Source organism: Aethalodelphis obliquidens, unplaced genomic scaffold (genome assembly GCF_003676395.1).
Source record: "Aethalodelphis obliquidens isolate GAN/ISIS:26980383/991018 unplaced genomic scaffold, ASM367639v1 scaffold25, whole genome shotgun sequence".
NCBI classification, from domain to species: domain Eukaryota; kingdom Metazoa; phylum Chordata; class Mammalia; order Artiodactyla; family Delphinidae; genus Aethalodelphis; species Aethalodelphis obliquidens.
The window spans coordinates 9,546,942-9,564,099 of record NW_020837969.1 but is presented as its reverse complement, the minus strand read 5'-3'; the positions used below and the strand labels follow the sequence as shown (position 1 = coordinate 9,564,099).

Below are 17,158 nucleotides of genomic sequence, written 5' to 3'. Positions count from 1 at the left end.
GACTCTTTCCTCAATTTGGTGCTCTGGAGGGTTTTGTGTTATTTATTTTGTTTTCTGGTTTTGTTGGTATTGTTGGTTTCTTCCTTTTTTTTAGATATTCAGGTAAATTTGTATTGAAACATGTAAATAGAAAGTGCACAAATTGCTATTATACAGTTAAGTACACTTTTATGTAATAAACACACCCCCACCTGACCAGCAACCACATCGAGAACTAGAACTGCACACACACTCTCGCCACCAGGCACACCCCCCCTGCCCAGCATGCACACTTCACTCAGGGGGAGAAAGAATGTGAACCAACTTCTAATGACATTAGTGACCATCTACACACTGTAGATGGTGGACCAACTTCTAATGACATTAGTGACCATCTACACACTGTAGATGGTGAACCAACTTCTAATGACATTAGTGACCATCTACACACTGTAGATGGTGGACCAACTTCTAATGACATTAGTGACCATCTACACACTGTAGATGGTGGGACCTGTTTTAACCCCATGTGAGTGGAGCCACGTGCTCTTTTACTTCTGACGTCAGTATTATACTTTTGAAATTAACCCATGTTAAGCCATGGAGCTAGAGTGCTTATTTGTATCTCTACATGTGCTCCATTGTATAAATATATACGATCAACGTATCCATTCCTTACTGATGGCCATTGGGGTTGTCTCACATTTTTGGATTTTACAAACTGCAGCTTTGAGCATGTCCTTAGGTGAATATCCTTACGCAAACCTGTAGGTATATTTCTAGGGAGGGACTACTGGCTCATAAGATATTTTCAGCTTTAGGACACGCTACCAAACGTTTTCCCAAAGAGAATGTGTCAACTTACCACCTTTACCAGCAATGTATTAAGAGTTCCAGTGACTTAACATTTCTGTTGATGCCAGGTCTCCTGTCCTTTTATTCTATAAAGTTATACATTCTGATGTGGGATGTAGTGGCATCTATTTGATATTCTGCATTTTTCTCACTGGAACTCTTTACACAATCTTTGTTTGATACACATTCTTCAAATATCTTTACCCTTTTTAAGTTTGCCTTTATCAGGCTCTCAAACATATGTTTTGAAGAATAACGGTACTGAAACTTAATGCAGTCCAATATATCTACTTTTTCCTTTGTTATCAGGTTTTTTTGTGAGCTTGCAAAGTCTTTACCTGACCCAGGCTCATGCAGGTGGGCTAGTGGAAAAGGGGAAGCTGTATTTTCATAGAAGCTTTATGTCCCACCTTTCACCTTTAGCCTATAATCATCTTGCCTTGATTTTGTCTATGCTGTGGGGTGGGGATCCAGATTCACTTTCCCATATGAATATCCAGTTGAGCCATTTACTGAAAAGATCTCTGTCTTTTCCCTCATTGGGCTGCAGCATCACCTTTGTCGAAATATCAACCAATATTGTCCTGGGCTCTGTGTTCTCTGCCATTGGTCTGTCTTCCCTTGGACCAACACCACCCCATTTTAAAGCCTGTGCCTGTATAATAAAACCAGGGTATCAGGTGTGCTGTGGAAATGCGTTGTTTGTGAGTCAGGCCTCTCTGTGAAGAAGTTTGAGAAGGATTGAGAGGAGGCACGCCCTGTGCTGGAGAGTCTGCTCTGGCAGCTGGATCTGAAGGAAGAGTGAATATGGAGGTTTCGGGTTTGGAAATAGGTCTCCTTTCACTTTCCCCTCTGACAGATCCTGGAAACAACTTGCATACCTTAGGGTTACGCTTCCCCGGTTTGAGGTCACTGCAGACAAGGCTCTGGAGAGTCCAGCCTCTGCCACCTGCCAAGACACAACTGCTGTGACTCTCCCCACCACACCTGTTCCACCAGGTGCACTGCCGGCTGCCCCCTGCTTCCTGCACCCAGCTCTCTTTCGGGGGAGCACCCTTCCTTCCCCCAGTATGACACATACTCAATCTTAAGTCATATGTTACAGCAAATCGTTCTCGATTGGATCAATGAGAGACTCAACATGCTCACAGTGAAGGCTTTCTCTGAAAGGCTGCTCTGAGGGAGAAGCCCCGTATGAGCCCAGAGGACTGTGGCTTCTGCTGTGCATGTATGTGAGCGGGAGAAAGCATGGTACATACACCAGGACCTCTCCCCCCCACACACACACACAAGGACACAATCCCGGGTTTCCCTGGAACGTGGGCTTCAGACCTCAGTGGTGAAAAAAACCCAAGAGGGATGCATGTGAGGAGGGTCGATGGGGTGTCTGTGGCCAGTGAGAGTACAGATGCCTTCTTCTTCTTTTACTCTTCTCTGTAGTTTCCAGGTTTTCTACACATTATTAATGGCCAGAGCAAAACCAATCAAGTGATGGCCTGATGACCACTGAGAGCATTGTATTTCAAGAGAGAATAATACATTTTAAAAATAAAAAAATAAATTTTAAAAAATAGGCTGGAAAAAAGTGAAAGTTGAAAAAAATTTTTTTCAGAACAAAACTTGAAACAGTTAAACTAAGTGCCAGTGAAAGAATCTGCTGCCTTGTGACACAAAAATATATGTACACACACACATCACACACCTATGTACATACACACACATATATAAACACACACACATATACACATATACAAATTATGTATGTATATATCCATATTATTGTATAAATATAACACATAAATATAAAAGATTATATAAATCAGTGCATACAAGTTTAACAGGGGATTATTTAGGAAAACTGGAGTGCTTCTGTTGGATTCTTATTTTTTAAAATTTCTTCCCACAACATCAATACTTTGAGGGGAAAAAAAAAGAAAAGAGAACAAAAACCCAGGCTACAGGAGGAAAGCAGGTATATACCACACTTAGGGAGCTGCAATGAGTGTGTACATAGAACTGAATATTTTACTTGATAGAGACGTTTTCAATTCATGACATCAGACATAACAGAATAAGGCAAATCTGAAAAATGAGTGGAATGATAGACTACATGAGGCTGAGCGAGAACCAGAGCAGAGATTCAAGGGGGTCATCACTGGAGGAAGACGGGAATGCGCGGGGGCCGCCAGGGAGGGGGCAGGGCCCTGGAATCTGCGTCTGCAGGGCTCTTGCTCTGTCCAGGGCCGGCCCTGCCCCTCAGACGCAGCCGCAGTGACCGTGTGCGCCTCCCTCAGGACTCACAAAGGCAAAGCTGAGTTACCGTCAGAGGCAGCAAAGCAGCCTGCACGCCACTGCACTGACAGTTTAGAGAAAACACTTCATTCTTCCTAACCAAAACCTCTCACACTAGAATTCAGGGTTTTCCCTGTGCACCTGCCCAGTTGCCTGAAGTCACGGGTGGCTACTAGTACTGCTGCTTCCACCGGCTTGTATTTGTTTAGTGTTTTCAAAAATAAACACCCTGGGACTTCCCTGGTGGCGCAGGGGTTAAGAATCCGCCTGCCAATGCCAGGGACATGTATTCGATCCCTGGTCCGGGAAGATGCCACATGCCACGGAGCAACTAAGCCCGTGAGCCACAACTACTGAGCCTGCGCTCTAGAGCCCACGAGCCACAACTACTGAGCCTGCGTGCCACAACTACTGAAGCCTGCGTGCCTAGAGCCCGTGCTCCACAACAAGACCAGCCACCGCAATGAGAAGCCCGTGCACCACAACGAAGAGCAGCCCCCGCTCGCCACAACTAGAGAAAGCCCGCGTGCAGCAACAAAGACCCAATGCAGACAAAAACAAATAAATAAATTTATAAAAATAAATAAATTAATTAAAAAAACACCCTTTTCACATTGTCTATATAAATGTATATATAATTTTACACTGAGTGACCCTCACAACAATACGGGGAGAGAGGGCATGGGCGGTCCTGTTACTTGTATTTCATGGAGCAGCCAGTAAGCTGGGCCCCCCCCACGGTTAGAACCCCGACCTGTGCATCTCTGAGGCTGCCATTTCCTCCACAGCTTGACAACCGCACTTATTCTGTACATGACTAAAACAACTGGCACCAATGAAATCAGTGAGAACTCTGGGCACACCAATATATAAGTAATGACAATTTTTAAAGAACGTTTTAAAATACCGGTCCATTTGGAAAATGTAGCAAAAGAAAGCGTTTTGCTTACATAAATGTTATAAACCAGTACTTGTGACAGTTGTAAGTGAATCTATCGCAGGGTCCAGTGTAGTGAAATTAAATGTTCTCCATAACAAGCAGGTTTAGCTGAGTCGACAGACTGCTCCATCTGCCAGTTTACCTCATATTCCTAACTTTTTAAAACAGAAATATAGATTATCTTCTATCACCTTAAAAAACCCACAACAACTCTAATGGAATAATTTTCTTCTATTTCAAAAAATTCAAGAGAAGATGTGCGGACGACCATTCCCAAGTCGCATGGTTAACAGAACTAAGGGCTGACTCGGGTGACAACGCAGTTTTGTATTAAAAATCCCTAAATACTCCTCCTCAGATCAGACCTACTGAAAGCACAGACAATAAAGTTTCTGTGCAGAAAGGATGCAGTTTCTCTATCTTGTGAATGTTTCAAAGACAACACAGAATATTTCACATTTTACTTGAGAGAGGTTGGCTTTTCATTTTACCGTGAGTGATCCTGATTTATTAGTCATCCTGTCAGTAGCGAACCAGACAGGCTAACGGTTGTTTTGTATAAGATATTCAGACAATGACAGCATTGCCACCATAAATAAAGCCCTTTGGCCTCCCTCTCATAAATTACAGATACTGCTCATAAATCTCTGTGATATTCTAATCAGCCCCAAGATGCAGGGATGCAACTGTCTTTTCTTTGCAATGCAGCTATTCCCCCATCACACTCAATGTGGGTAAGTGCTTTTTATTACCAAGTTTAGTTCAAGCACATTTAATTAGATTGATAAAATTATGATCCGACGCCATTGGAGTAAAATGATTCAGCCAGCCTCAGAGCTACTTGCATTCACAACCTAGTGCAGCTTTCAGTGTGCCATTAATGTCTGCATCACTGGCTGGGGAAGGGCACAGCTAGTCTTAGTTCTGGTGCATGGGAAGCGGAAGAACAAGCTGCTTTGGCTTCGGTAAATAAGGAGCATAAAGTGGGGAAACCCAGGGCACCGTGCTGACTTCAATGCATTCCATGCCGTCTAACTTCAACAAACATTCCCTGTGAGGAAATGCTTCCACAAGGGCTGGGTTGAGATCCTGGAATTCTTAAAGGTAAACATTCTTTTTAAATGAATGTGTTTACAGAGCTTAGCCAAATGATTAGCATGATTAGCTATGAGTTATTTAGAATAAGAGTAGGTAGACGGATAGAGTTTTGAAGTAAACTTCTAGGGTGTAACTTACAGGCTCACCTGAGAGACATCAGCATTTCAGAGGCACAGGCTTAAAAAGTCAGGAGACTTTAGAACTCCTGGTTCCTTCTCCTCCAAGACTCTTGACTGAACCTAGACTCTCATAACACTTATCTTCCCAGCATCCTGGGATTGTCAGACTTCTGCTTATTCTTGTGATGACTACCTTTTCCACTTGTGAAGTTTCCAAGCCCTTATGAGATCGGACGTATTTTTCTGCCCTGGGCTCCTTGTCATTTTGCTTCTGGGGTCAGACAATAAATATACACTATCAGAGTCGGATCACGGGACACTGAAATAGCGAACGAAGCCGAAACACCAGCCATGAAACCTCATTTCAACAAGACCCACATTGAAGTAACCTCATCCACTTAGTGATACTAAGTGGCAAATACTGTTCAGAATTTTTTCGCAAATTCTATAATCTAGGTTCCATAAGAAATCTATTTCTAAAATTACATAATATGGCTCATGTTATAATTACACAAAATGAGTCTAACCCAAGCCCTGGAAAGGATGAAAACAGCACTTCCAATCCGAGTGTCTGTGTGTCTGTAGAAAGAGAATGAGAGAGGGAATCCCACAGGGATCTTGCCTTTCTGACTTGGGGGCGTTTTCAGAACTAACTTCACTGCAAGTAGCTTTAGTTCATTACGTCTTCGTTCAAACTAGTAATAAATGGTCTTCCAAGGGGCCTTAAAGAGGAGGGGCAGCTCTTGTCCCCAGAGGCCATGGCCCTGCACTGAGCGGCTGTCAGGTGCTTGGCAGAAGAATAAACAAGGAAAAGAGGGAGAGAAAGTTAAATCACGTCAGACCGCGTCACAGAGAGTCTCACTCACTCATTCATCCTTTCAGTCACAAATCTTTATAAAGTTCCACCATGAACCAAAGTTACGCCCACCCTTGAGCAGCTTCTGTTTGTTAGAGATGAAACGTGGAGAGGGATAACTCATGCAGTCCTGTGCTTAGCGGCCACAGAGAACCTCAGTACCACAAACCCTGTATCTACCGTTCTTCAAGTGTTCTGTTCAAACTTTACTTTCTCATATTTATCGGGGAGCCAAGGGGAGCCCTCAGTTCACAATTCTAACTAAAATACAGAAAGCTGGACGAACTCGTGTTCAATCTTTGGAAGTGAAATAAAATAAAAGAGATGGGAAGATTATATAGTTGGCCCTGAAAATAATGAACCAAAAACACATCTGAAATGACAGACTCTGGGTCCTTTAAATAGCTTAACTCCCCCAAAGCACTACAATCCCCAAAGACGTCAAAAGTTTGCACAATTGTGATCTACAGCCTTAAAACACTCTGTCCCCACAGGACGTACGACAGTGAGGTTTGTCACCATCTGATGCTCCCAGAAAGCGGGAGCAGCACAAGCCCGCCCTGCAGTGATGCCTCGGACGGCCAGGAGGTGGACCCGGCCGGCGCTCACCAAGCCACTCACCGCTTCGTGGGGGTCGTGCGGCACCCGGAATCCATGAACACCTGACCCTGAGGTGCTCCGTTCCCCGGCACAGGGGCAGATCTCGGCAGGCTGCGGACAGGGTTGGATGGCGCGGAGGGGCACTTCCCCCTGGGTCACCCGCCTGTCTTGCCGGCTGAGGAATTAAACCACCCTTTGGTCTAGGCTGTATTTTCAGAGCTGATCGCAGCCTTGGAAGACAGAGGTTAAGTGTCTCACATCTCACACTTATTTTTGAGCTTTAATATATACTTTCAGAAATGCATTTGTAGTTTGCACGATGACTATGCATTTAGATTGGGGTGGCCTGGCCTTCCTTCATCAGCTTTGCTAACATCTTAACTGAAATCTCTTGTCAATGCACAGTATAGGCAAGAAGGACCCTTAACAGCAGCTGCACGTGCAGGACACAGTCGTCAAGCGCCACGGGGCCGGCGGCAGAGGGCCTGACTCTGGCATGGGCCTCCCTGCAGCCCTGGGTGGTCACTCACGCCTCTGGTCAGTAGCTCCTACCTACGGGATGGCAATAGTAACAGTGCTTCGAGTTTGTTACAGGGACTCAAAGATGGAACCCATGTGAAACGCTCTGCACAGTGCCTGGCACAGAGAGAAACTCAACAATGCTGGTGCATAATTGGTCTCATAACACTGTGGTTTAACAATATGATTTATGATTAAATGACTCTGGTCCAGGTGTTAAATGCAAAGAATAACCTGAACTATACCATGAAAATAGAAATAGTTAATAAAGAAACATAAGTACTGTAAGGCCATTTTTTGAGGGACTAAGGGGATAAATATATATCCCCAACATTTTTATAATATTATAATACAAACACACATATATGCAAGCACATATAAAAATATGTATGTGTATAATTTACTTATGTATGTATGCACATGTGTATTATATATGATTATATGTATAAATATATTACATGTAGATGAGTACAGACATACATATGTGTAAATAGATAATTTATGTGTAATCTCAGATGTTCTATGATTGGGCTATTTACAGGTTATATAAAGCTATTTCATATTATTTTAACTTGCTCCTTCTTTCCTGAAATGTATACACATTGCAGTTAATCACTTAAAAGTACTCATGGAGCCCAGGGCATAGTAGGTCCTTAATAAATTATTAACGACAAACTTGCTTCTCTAATAGCTTTAACTGAAAAAGAAAAAGGCCTCTACATATTGGGATTTCAGTTTGATTTTGTCTGTTGTTGGAAGGTGATCTTAATGGTTTTGTTTTCTCCTGAATGCAGAGGACGTGATACATATCTACTCATCATTTGTCCAACTAGTAGACATGGGACATTTGTACCAATAACTCTCCCTTGCTTTATTACGGCTCTATTATGGCTCATATCTTCAATGATCCAAATCCAGTCTCAGTAAATAATTAAAATGAAAAGAAACGAGGCTCACACATCTGCCTTGGAGATTTGTACGACTGTGGACCGTATTCAAACTGAAACAGTTATTTATTACAACCTTCATTTTAGTAAACCCGAGGGTGAAATGAGCTAAGTTTATTTACCATTTACATTTACTACTTATCAAAGCTGAAGTGTTTCTTATCTCTTGAGATTCAGTGTACTGATCTACATATTATTCAGTTGGTAAAGAAACTTATGAAACTGTCATACCAACATAGGAATTGGCCTTTCGGAAATATACATCTCAGAAGTTAATAGTAACCAAATTTTTTGACTCAGAGGTAAAGTTTTATGCTTACTCGGCTCAATTTCTTTAATTTAAATTAAGTGAAAAAAACAACTCCCCCTCAAAAAATTAAATGGATTTTTCCAGCCTTTGGACACCAGGGAAGTTTAATGAACTGTCCATTTCTTCCTTTTATAAAGTCTAATAAACAATGGGGAAAATATTTGAAAGTTTGAGATGATACTCAGAAAATTTAAGGTCGATTTCCCATTTTATTATAAATGTTATATTTTCTTGTCCTACTGAACAGGTAGCAGTCAGTATCAAAAAAGGTTTTAAAATGCAAATTGATTTTTCCCATTTAACAATCATTTAACTGAACATACTATATATTTCTCAGCCTGGGAACCTCATTTGTATGTAAAAAGCAGTTGTGTTATTTAATTTTTTTCACTATAACTTTAAAGCTGTTGTACATCTAGATGTGCATTTAAAACAGAAAAAAATCAAATATATGTATAAATTAAGCCACCTTACGTGCTATAATATTATGCTTTATGTAAACATGAAGTAGTTCTCTTAATTGATGTAACATTTGCCTTTGAACTGCCAAAGGCCTCTCATTCCTGATTTTTCCAGAAAATTTTAGACATAAATATACGTTGTCTTTGAAATCATTTGGTTCTGCTACAATCCTCAAACAAAAGGCGACTCCCTCCCCTACCATCAGCTACTGAATACTTTTTGGAATGAATTACATGCTAGATTAAAGACGCACCTTTTTTTTTCTGTCTCTGGTCTCGGTTTTATAACATATAAGACAAATCATGAGAGAAATCAATTCCAAGAGGCAGAACAGCACAGAGATCAGGAACAGGGCTCTCTGCTCGGGTTTCCTGGAACCAAATCCTGACTTGGCGACTCTGTGAGTCTGGCCACCTTAACCCATCTCCTCCTGGTTTGCATCTAAGTGATGTGATACCAAAACTGCATTCCTCATAAGGATTAAATGGGTTAATTTGTGTAAGGCTTTGGGAATCCAGCCTGGAAGATATAGGGGTCCAAGACTAGTCTTACATGAGCTACCATCCATGTGGTGTGAGCACCTAAACGTCTAATAGTCATCAGACTCATCCACCAGCTGGGTCACGTTCCCAGGTGGACTCTCCATAATATCTGCCTTTTGGAGAAGTGAGTTCAAAATAAAGAGTTTGCGAATTTTATCTTAATCACCATGAGAACTCTTGGGAGGATTTAGGCAGCGAAGTGTCATGTTGTGATTTTCATATGCTTAAAGATGAGTCAGCTGCTGTGAGAGGAGACTGTGGGGGTCATTTCATGGGTGTGGGTGGAGGTGACTTGGCGTGCACGGAAGTGACCTGAGTGGGCAGATGTGCCTCCTGGGTGGAGGTGATGGGACTCGATGTAATGAATGTGGGACGGGAGGAGGAGAGGCAGTGAGGAGGGGCTGAGGGAGTGTCCAGACTGCTGTCCTGAGCTCCATCCCGCCCCTGCATGTGGGTAGCCCAGAGCATCCTCAGACGCACGGCCTGGCTTCTGCTCTTGTTCTCTCTTCTGTGTTCTCTTTTGCCGCAATCTCTGGGCGTTTCTCAGGACTGTGGGGACTCTCGTATATTCTCTCCTTACACTAACCCCACTTACCATGAGATCTATTTAATCCTGAAACTACCTCTTTGTGGCCAGTGGAATGCACAGCCTTGGCTCACCACAGCGCAGCGCATCCCTAGGCAGGTCCTGGCAACGTCACAACCACTGTGCTTTCGTGACGCCCAAAGCATCAGTACCGAGCCAAACAATCACCGCACAGCTTCACCGGTGGCAGCAGGGGACCTCCAACAGGGCCCTTCGACTATAACCAAACACTTCTCCAGACGCTTTTATGACATGACCAATCAAATGTATTTGGTTGCAAATTGTGAATTTTGTATATCTCAGTTACTTACTTTGTATTAAGTCAGTAAGATGAAGAAAACAATACCTTCTCCAGAGGACTACTGTTATCATTGAATGATGTAACACAGACAAATGTTTAGAGTTACCGTTCAGAAAGGTGGTTCTGATTATCGCTATCATCCCACCAGAACAAGCTCAGTCTCTGTGGCAGCGCTGTCTCCTCCATAAAGACTGACCCGGGGCTTCCCTGTTGGCACAGTGGTTGAGAGTCCACCTGCCGATGCAGGGGACACGGGTTCGTGCCCCGGTCCGGGAAGATCCCACATGCCGCGGAGCGGCTGGGCCCGTGAGCCATGGCCGCTGAGCCTGCGCGTCCAGAGCCTGTGCTCCACAACGGGAGAGGCCACAACAGTGAGGGGCCCGCGTACCGCAAAAAAAAAAAAAAAAACTGACCCCAGTCCAGGCACACTCGTTACTTCCTCTGTGTCTGTCACCTCTCCCCACAGTGTTTACATCAGGCCATCTGTCTACGGCCCCGTGCAGATGAGCAGGCGGATGTCCTGGCAGAGCAGGGATGAGTTAGGGCGTGTGCAGGCCTCCCCCTAAGAGCAACTCCCTGGTTGCCCTGTGCCCAGAGGAGAGCCCTCACACACTTTACTGGTGGAATCCAAGACACGTTGTCTGCTTCCCTCTCTCTGAAATTCTGCTTCTCTCTTTCTCTACCCTCAAATCAGGACTTAAAAAGCTATGCTGTGCTTCTTTTTTCTCACAATTGTCATGTAGTTAACTCTTGTGTTGAATTTCTATGACGCCAATCCACTTATTGGCCGCTGTAAACCACCTGCTTTGGAATTCTGGAGACCAGCCTCCAGATGGCAAATAAGCATATGAAAAGATTCTCCACATCAAATGTCACTAGGGAAATGCAAACTAAAACAAGGAGACACCACTACACACCTATTAGAAGGGCCAAAACCCAGAGCACTGACAACAGCAAATGCTGGTGAGGGTGCGGAGCAATGGGAACTCTCATCACTGCTGGTGGGGATGCAGGATGGTGCAGCCACTGGTGGGGATGCAGGATGGTGCAGCCACTTTGGGAAGTCAGTTTGGCAGCTTCTCACAAAACTAAACATACTCTTATCATATAATCCAGCAACCATGCTCCTTGGTATTACCCAAAGGATTTGAAAACTTACGTCCACAAAAACCTATACACGGATGTTTATAGCAGCTTTATTCATAATTGCCAAAACTTAGAAGCAACCAAGATGTCACTCAGCAAGTAAATGGATACAAACGGTAGTTCATCTGACAATGGAATATTATTCAGCTAAAAAGAAATGAGCTATCAGGCCATGAAAAGCCATGACAAAACCTTAAATGCATATTACTAAGTGAAAGAAGCCAATCCGAAAAGGCTATTGTGTGATTCTAACTATATGACAGTCTGGAAAAGGCAAAACTATAGAGACAGTAAAAAGATTAGTGGTTGCCAGGAGTTGAGGGGTAGGGATTGTCTCAACAGTGCCTTATTGACTCTCAGGAATGCAATAATTATTTGCAAAAAAGAAAAAAACAGGTTAAAATGACGGCAAGGAAAATAAAACATATGGAGGAAAGTCGATTATTTTTTGTAAACATTTATATGTTCATACCTAAAATGTTCAAATAATTTTAACATGACCAAAACACTATACACAAAAACGTCAATATATTAATATTATAATAGAAGCCCATGAGATCTATTTTGCAAATATCTTAAGAGCAAAAATATTGTATATGTAGAAATACTATGTAGTTTTCAATTTTTAGAAACTAAGCAGTTAGATTATTTCCAATTTGAGGCAGTTTTGTAGAGCAGCAATGAAACTCTTGGTATAAATTGTGTGTGTGCGCATGTACGTGTGTGTGTGTGTGTGTGTGTGTCAACTTTTGTTCTTTTTGGCTTTGTGTTATGGACTTGATTATTATTTTTTAAGATGAGTCTGAGAATGAACCCAAACTTTTGACCCTTTTAAGAATATTATTACATACTGTAAATAGCATTCCAGAAAACCTACCCCACTTCACAAATCAGTGATATATTTATTGAGCATCAGTGTGTTATGCAGAACTGGTGATAAAAAAATAGACTGGGCGTTGCCTTGAACCTCACGGAACTTACAGTGAGATGGGAGATGCAGAGGAAGCTCGTGTTGAATTACGTCTTAATGTTTTGTGTAGAGTGCTTCATTTCTCAATATCCTCTTGACTGCATCCCTCCAAAGTGAAAATGGCAGCACAGTCAGGATTTGCTGTGTAAATTTCATTGTCTAGGTGCTGATGGAACCAACATGATTCCATATGACTCACCTTCAAGACTGCAGAGCTTATGGTAAATGGTCAGAGTGGCTGATATGGAATAAATTGGCGTTAACATGACCACACTGCCAGAGACGAGCCCTCACACGCTGTGGGAGAGGACCTCGCACTTTGGAGCCTAGAGTTCTCACCAGCGCATTCTGTTCCTCTTTAGATCTGCAAAGTCGGGCATGAGCGTTAGAACACTTACCTTTACACGTTGGGGGCTTCCCCCTGTTACTCCACAATCCATCTTCTTGACACACAGCTGTAGCCTGTTGACCGGCGTCCAGCTTAAAGCCCTCGTTACACTCATAGGTCACTTTACTATCCAACGTGAACTCATTCCCCGTGAATGAGCCGTTTCCTGGGGACTCCGGGATTCCACAGGACACAGCTGAAAAGAAATGAAGGAAGCACAGGGTTATTCTGACAGATTATGAAATTTTCCTCTTTTCTTTTTCTATTTTTCATCTCAAAGATGTATAAAAACTGTTAGATATTTGCATTTCTCACGTGTGTCATAAGTATGCACATTTCCAAAGTTGTAAGGGTCTTAAGAGTGAATGGGAAACAATGGAAAATGGGTCAAAATACAGTATCTTTAAATTTATTTTTCCAGAAGGTATGTCTGATAGCTCTCATGCAGTTTAATCACATGGACACGCCTTACTATATGGCCGTGGTCAAGAGAACAGTGTGATGAATGCTACTTTATTTAATACTAGAAAGAAAGCACAGAATAATATCTCTACCATCACAAATGTATCACCATATTGATCCCTTGGTTTCGAGACTTCATAGGAATCAGAGCAAAGAACGGCCCACCTCAGGTCTCAAAAACCTCCCCCAGCTTAAGTCTTCCCGCCCACCAACTCGCCAAAGACTCATTTTCCTTAAAGCACCAGGAAATTCTGTTAAACGGCAAATATTACCTTAGCTAAGAGCATCAAAGCATCCATTGTCATAAAATGTATTAGTTATAAACTATCTGTCAGAAAACAGGTCTGCGGAACTAAGGAATTAAGGGGAGATCTTAGAACAGAAGGCTCAGTCCTACAGAGATACGCAGGCTAGCTTTTACATGAAAAGGTCAGGCAAGAAAGGGGTGTGAATGAAAAAGAAATTTTTAAAAACTAGTAAGATGGAGGGAGAGGTCAATATGAGCACTTCCTTCTTAAATTTGCTAGCTCTGATCCAGACTTATCTGCTACGAGATAAACAAACAAAAACAATTCTCAAGTTAAATAAGTTACAGTAAGGAACACAGAGTAATGCAAGGGGATAAGAAGGAATTCCCAACAACACACCCAATTCAGGCGCTCTTGTCAAAGGGAAGCTCTGCAATCACTAAATTAAGAATCTTCTTTTACTCAATCAAAACCTAAGATATTATGGATTTTAAGTCATCATGGGTTTTAAATTTAGATTATTTAAAGATTTTCCCACAGATTACAATGAGAATATACACACAGTATGATAAAGCTGGAAGGATTGGTTGAAAGAGTTTACATAAAAATACAATTTACAGGTAAGGAAGAGAAAGATAAAATGACTTGCCTGGGTTAGCACAGCTACCTTGTTTAAAACCTGGGGCCGGGGACTTCCCTGGTGGTGCAGTGGTTAAGAACCTGCCTGCCAATGCAGGGGAAATGGGTTTAAGCCCTGGTCCAGGAAGATCCCACATGCCGTGGAGCAACTAAGCCCATGCACCACAACTACTGGGCCTGCGCTCTAGAGCCCATGAGCCACAACTACTGAGCCTATGCTCTAGAGCCCACGAGCCACAACTACTGAGCCCGCACACCTAGAGCCCGTGCTCCGCCACAAGAGAAGCCACCATAATGAGAAGCCGGTGCACTGCAACGAAGAGTAGCCTCCGCTCGCCGCAACTAGAGAAAGCCCGAGTGCAGCAAAGAAGACCCAATGCAGCCCAAAATAGATAAGTAAATAAATTTATAAAAAACAACAACAACAAGAAAAAGTAACACCTAGGGCCGGAGAACGGACCTGATTCCCAAGTGAGACCACCTTCTGCTCTACAGGAGCCCAGGCCACCTATGGTTCAGTGTCAGTTTTTTGGTTGTTGTCTTTGTTATTTTTTCTTTATCAAAATCTTCAATGAATGCAATGGGAAATTATCAGAGGAGTAAAAGAAAATGTAGTGCTGATAAAAATCAAACTTCTGGGAAAAGCCAAGCTCTAAAATTTCTCTTGTGCTTAAATTTATGATCAGCTATTTCAACCACCTGAAATATACATAGTGTGTGTGTGTGTGTGTGTGTGTGTGTGTGAGAGAGAGAGAGAGAGAGAGAGAGAGAGAGAGAGAGAGAGAAGCATAATAAAAATCTGCAAATGGAAAACAAAAAAGCATAGACATATGGACATCATTTTGGACAAAGTATTGAAAATAATTGAATCATAACCTTTGGCTTTCCAAAGCCGTTGCTTTGCCAAGGCAATGTATCAGTGTGAAGGCTGCTAAGTATTTTGCAAAATATTCAGCTCAAATTACTGAATGTAATAAATGTCCTTTATGATCAAGATCTCAGAGTATTGCCTGCCAATGTCTTGTCTCCTCACCATTTTCTCTGAGATTTCGCTCTAATAATCATTTGTTCATTCTCGCAAACCTTAATTTCTCTGCCACTCACTGAAGCGTGCCCAGCGTCCTGCTTCCTTACAATTCTCATCTGGGGAGAACACCGAATGAAATGACATTTCTCTGGCAGGTTAAATGGGAAAGATGACATCCATTCTACAAGCACACAGGAAACCCTACCTTGAAAGGATTCAGACCCAGGAGGCCAAAACAGAACAGCTTTATAACTACTTCTGTTAAATCTGGAAGCTTATTGCACAAGTGAACCCTGATTCCCAGGACTTAAGAAGGTCCCACTTCATGTTGTCTGATCAACAACTGGGAATCTCTTTTGGCCTCAAGCTGTAGGTTTTAGACCCTAGAGTGTCCTAACATCAGGCTATGTGGCACAGCTCAAAACAGAGGCTGGCACTCTATTAAAAATGGAATTCTTACACTTCTGATTCAATGAAGAATAGATGGAACAATTCTCATAGACTTATAAATTCAGGCTTATGGGATGAAGGCAGTTTTCTGCTAAAATTCGGTATTCATTCATCTATTCATTCATCCAGAAATTCCGCATGATAACTATTACATGGCAGATATTCCTCAGATAATTTTTTAACGTCAGTTAGCTAGATGTATACAACTTTCAAGACCTGGAGAATTTTCTCACTTTTGGCACAGCTGAAGGGAGTAAAGTAAAAACAAAGTGTTTTTGCTTGTTTTGTTTTTTATTGTACTAACATAGCTTTATATTGTCTGACAACCCAGACCAATGATCACATCCTCATATCATGAAATTTACCTTCTGTTTGAGAGCACAGGTTTTAAAGTCAGACATCTGACTCAGCTCTAGCCTCTGGCATTCGCCAGCTCCATGACCTGAGTTACTTAATGACTCGTTTCACTGCTCTCAGGCTAATAATACTCACCCCAAAGGTAACTGTGACGACTGCATGAAGTAATGTGTACAACACCATTAGCACTGTACTGACACCATGTAGGCACTCAGTAAACGACAGAATATTAACTTTATGTGCACGCATCTATACACACAATTTTTACTTATTTCTTTTGTAAATAAAGATATGAATTGCAAGGAACAACTCCTTTTAATACATTTGTTAAAAGAGAGCAAAATGTAAATCAGAAGGAAGCTGGTTTATTTCTATCACATATCTCATGAGAGAGTTGTCATTTTGGTTTCAAATAAATGGAAGAGACACTCCAATTTCCATTGTTGCAGCCTCCTTTAATAGTGCAAAATCCATGTGGGATTTTTTTCTTTTCACATTTAAGGCCTTAAAAGGAGCAATTTTTCTTGTCTCTGCAAGTTTAAAACACTTCTCTATTGTTTCCTACTTCTTTCAAATACTTGTTCTCCGAAACTTACAATGGCTCCTTCTTTCTGCTGCTCCTCAGAGGCTCCAACATCTCACCATTTGCTTTGCTTTTCTTTTTTCTTTTTTTTTTTTTGTTTCCCCTTCAAAAAGCTCAGTGATTCCTGGGCTTGAACTATGGCCTTAGACTTGTAATTCTCATATCTTGACATCCACGTTATCACCAGCTGCCTACTGAATTTCCACTTGGGCTCTGCCCACGCCTCAAGCCAGATTTGTGCATATCCTAGGTTGGTAGCTGTCCCTCACACAGCTGTCCTGACAGACTGCCTCAGTAAACCGTTCTCCCAGTAATTCGGTAAGTCGAGCGAGGTCCTTTTTTTTTTTTTTTTTTTTTTTTTGTGGTACGCCGGCCTCTCACTGTTGTGGCCTCTCCCGCTGTGGAGCACAGGCGCCGGACGCGCAGGCTCAGCGGCCATGGCTCATGGGCCCAGCCGCTCCACGGCATGTGGGATCTTCCCG

At 42.3% G+C, this 17,158-nt stretch overlaps 1 protein-coding gene across 1 annotated transcript in view; it reads right to left on the bottom strand.

Moving 5' to 3' along the window:
* CSMD1 (CUB and Sushi multiple domains 1) overlaps positions 1 to 17,158 on the bottom strand; it is a 1,488,158-nt gene that overhangs the window by 67,213 nt on the left and 1,403,787 nt on the right. Inside the window, exon 51 of the mRNA XM_027123007.1 lies at positions 12,921 to 13,106. Coding sequence (XP_026978808.1) covers positions 12,921 to 13,106 — 186 coding nt within the window. The remainder of the gene's footprint in view (positions 1 to 12,920; positions 13,107 to 17,158) is intronic.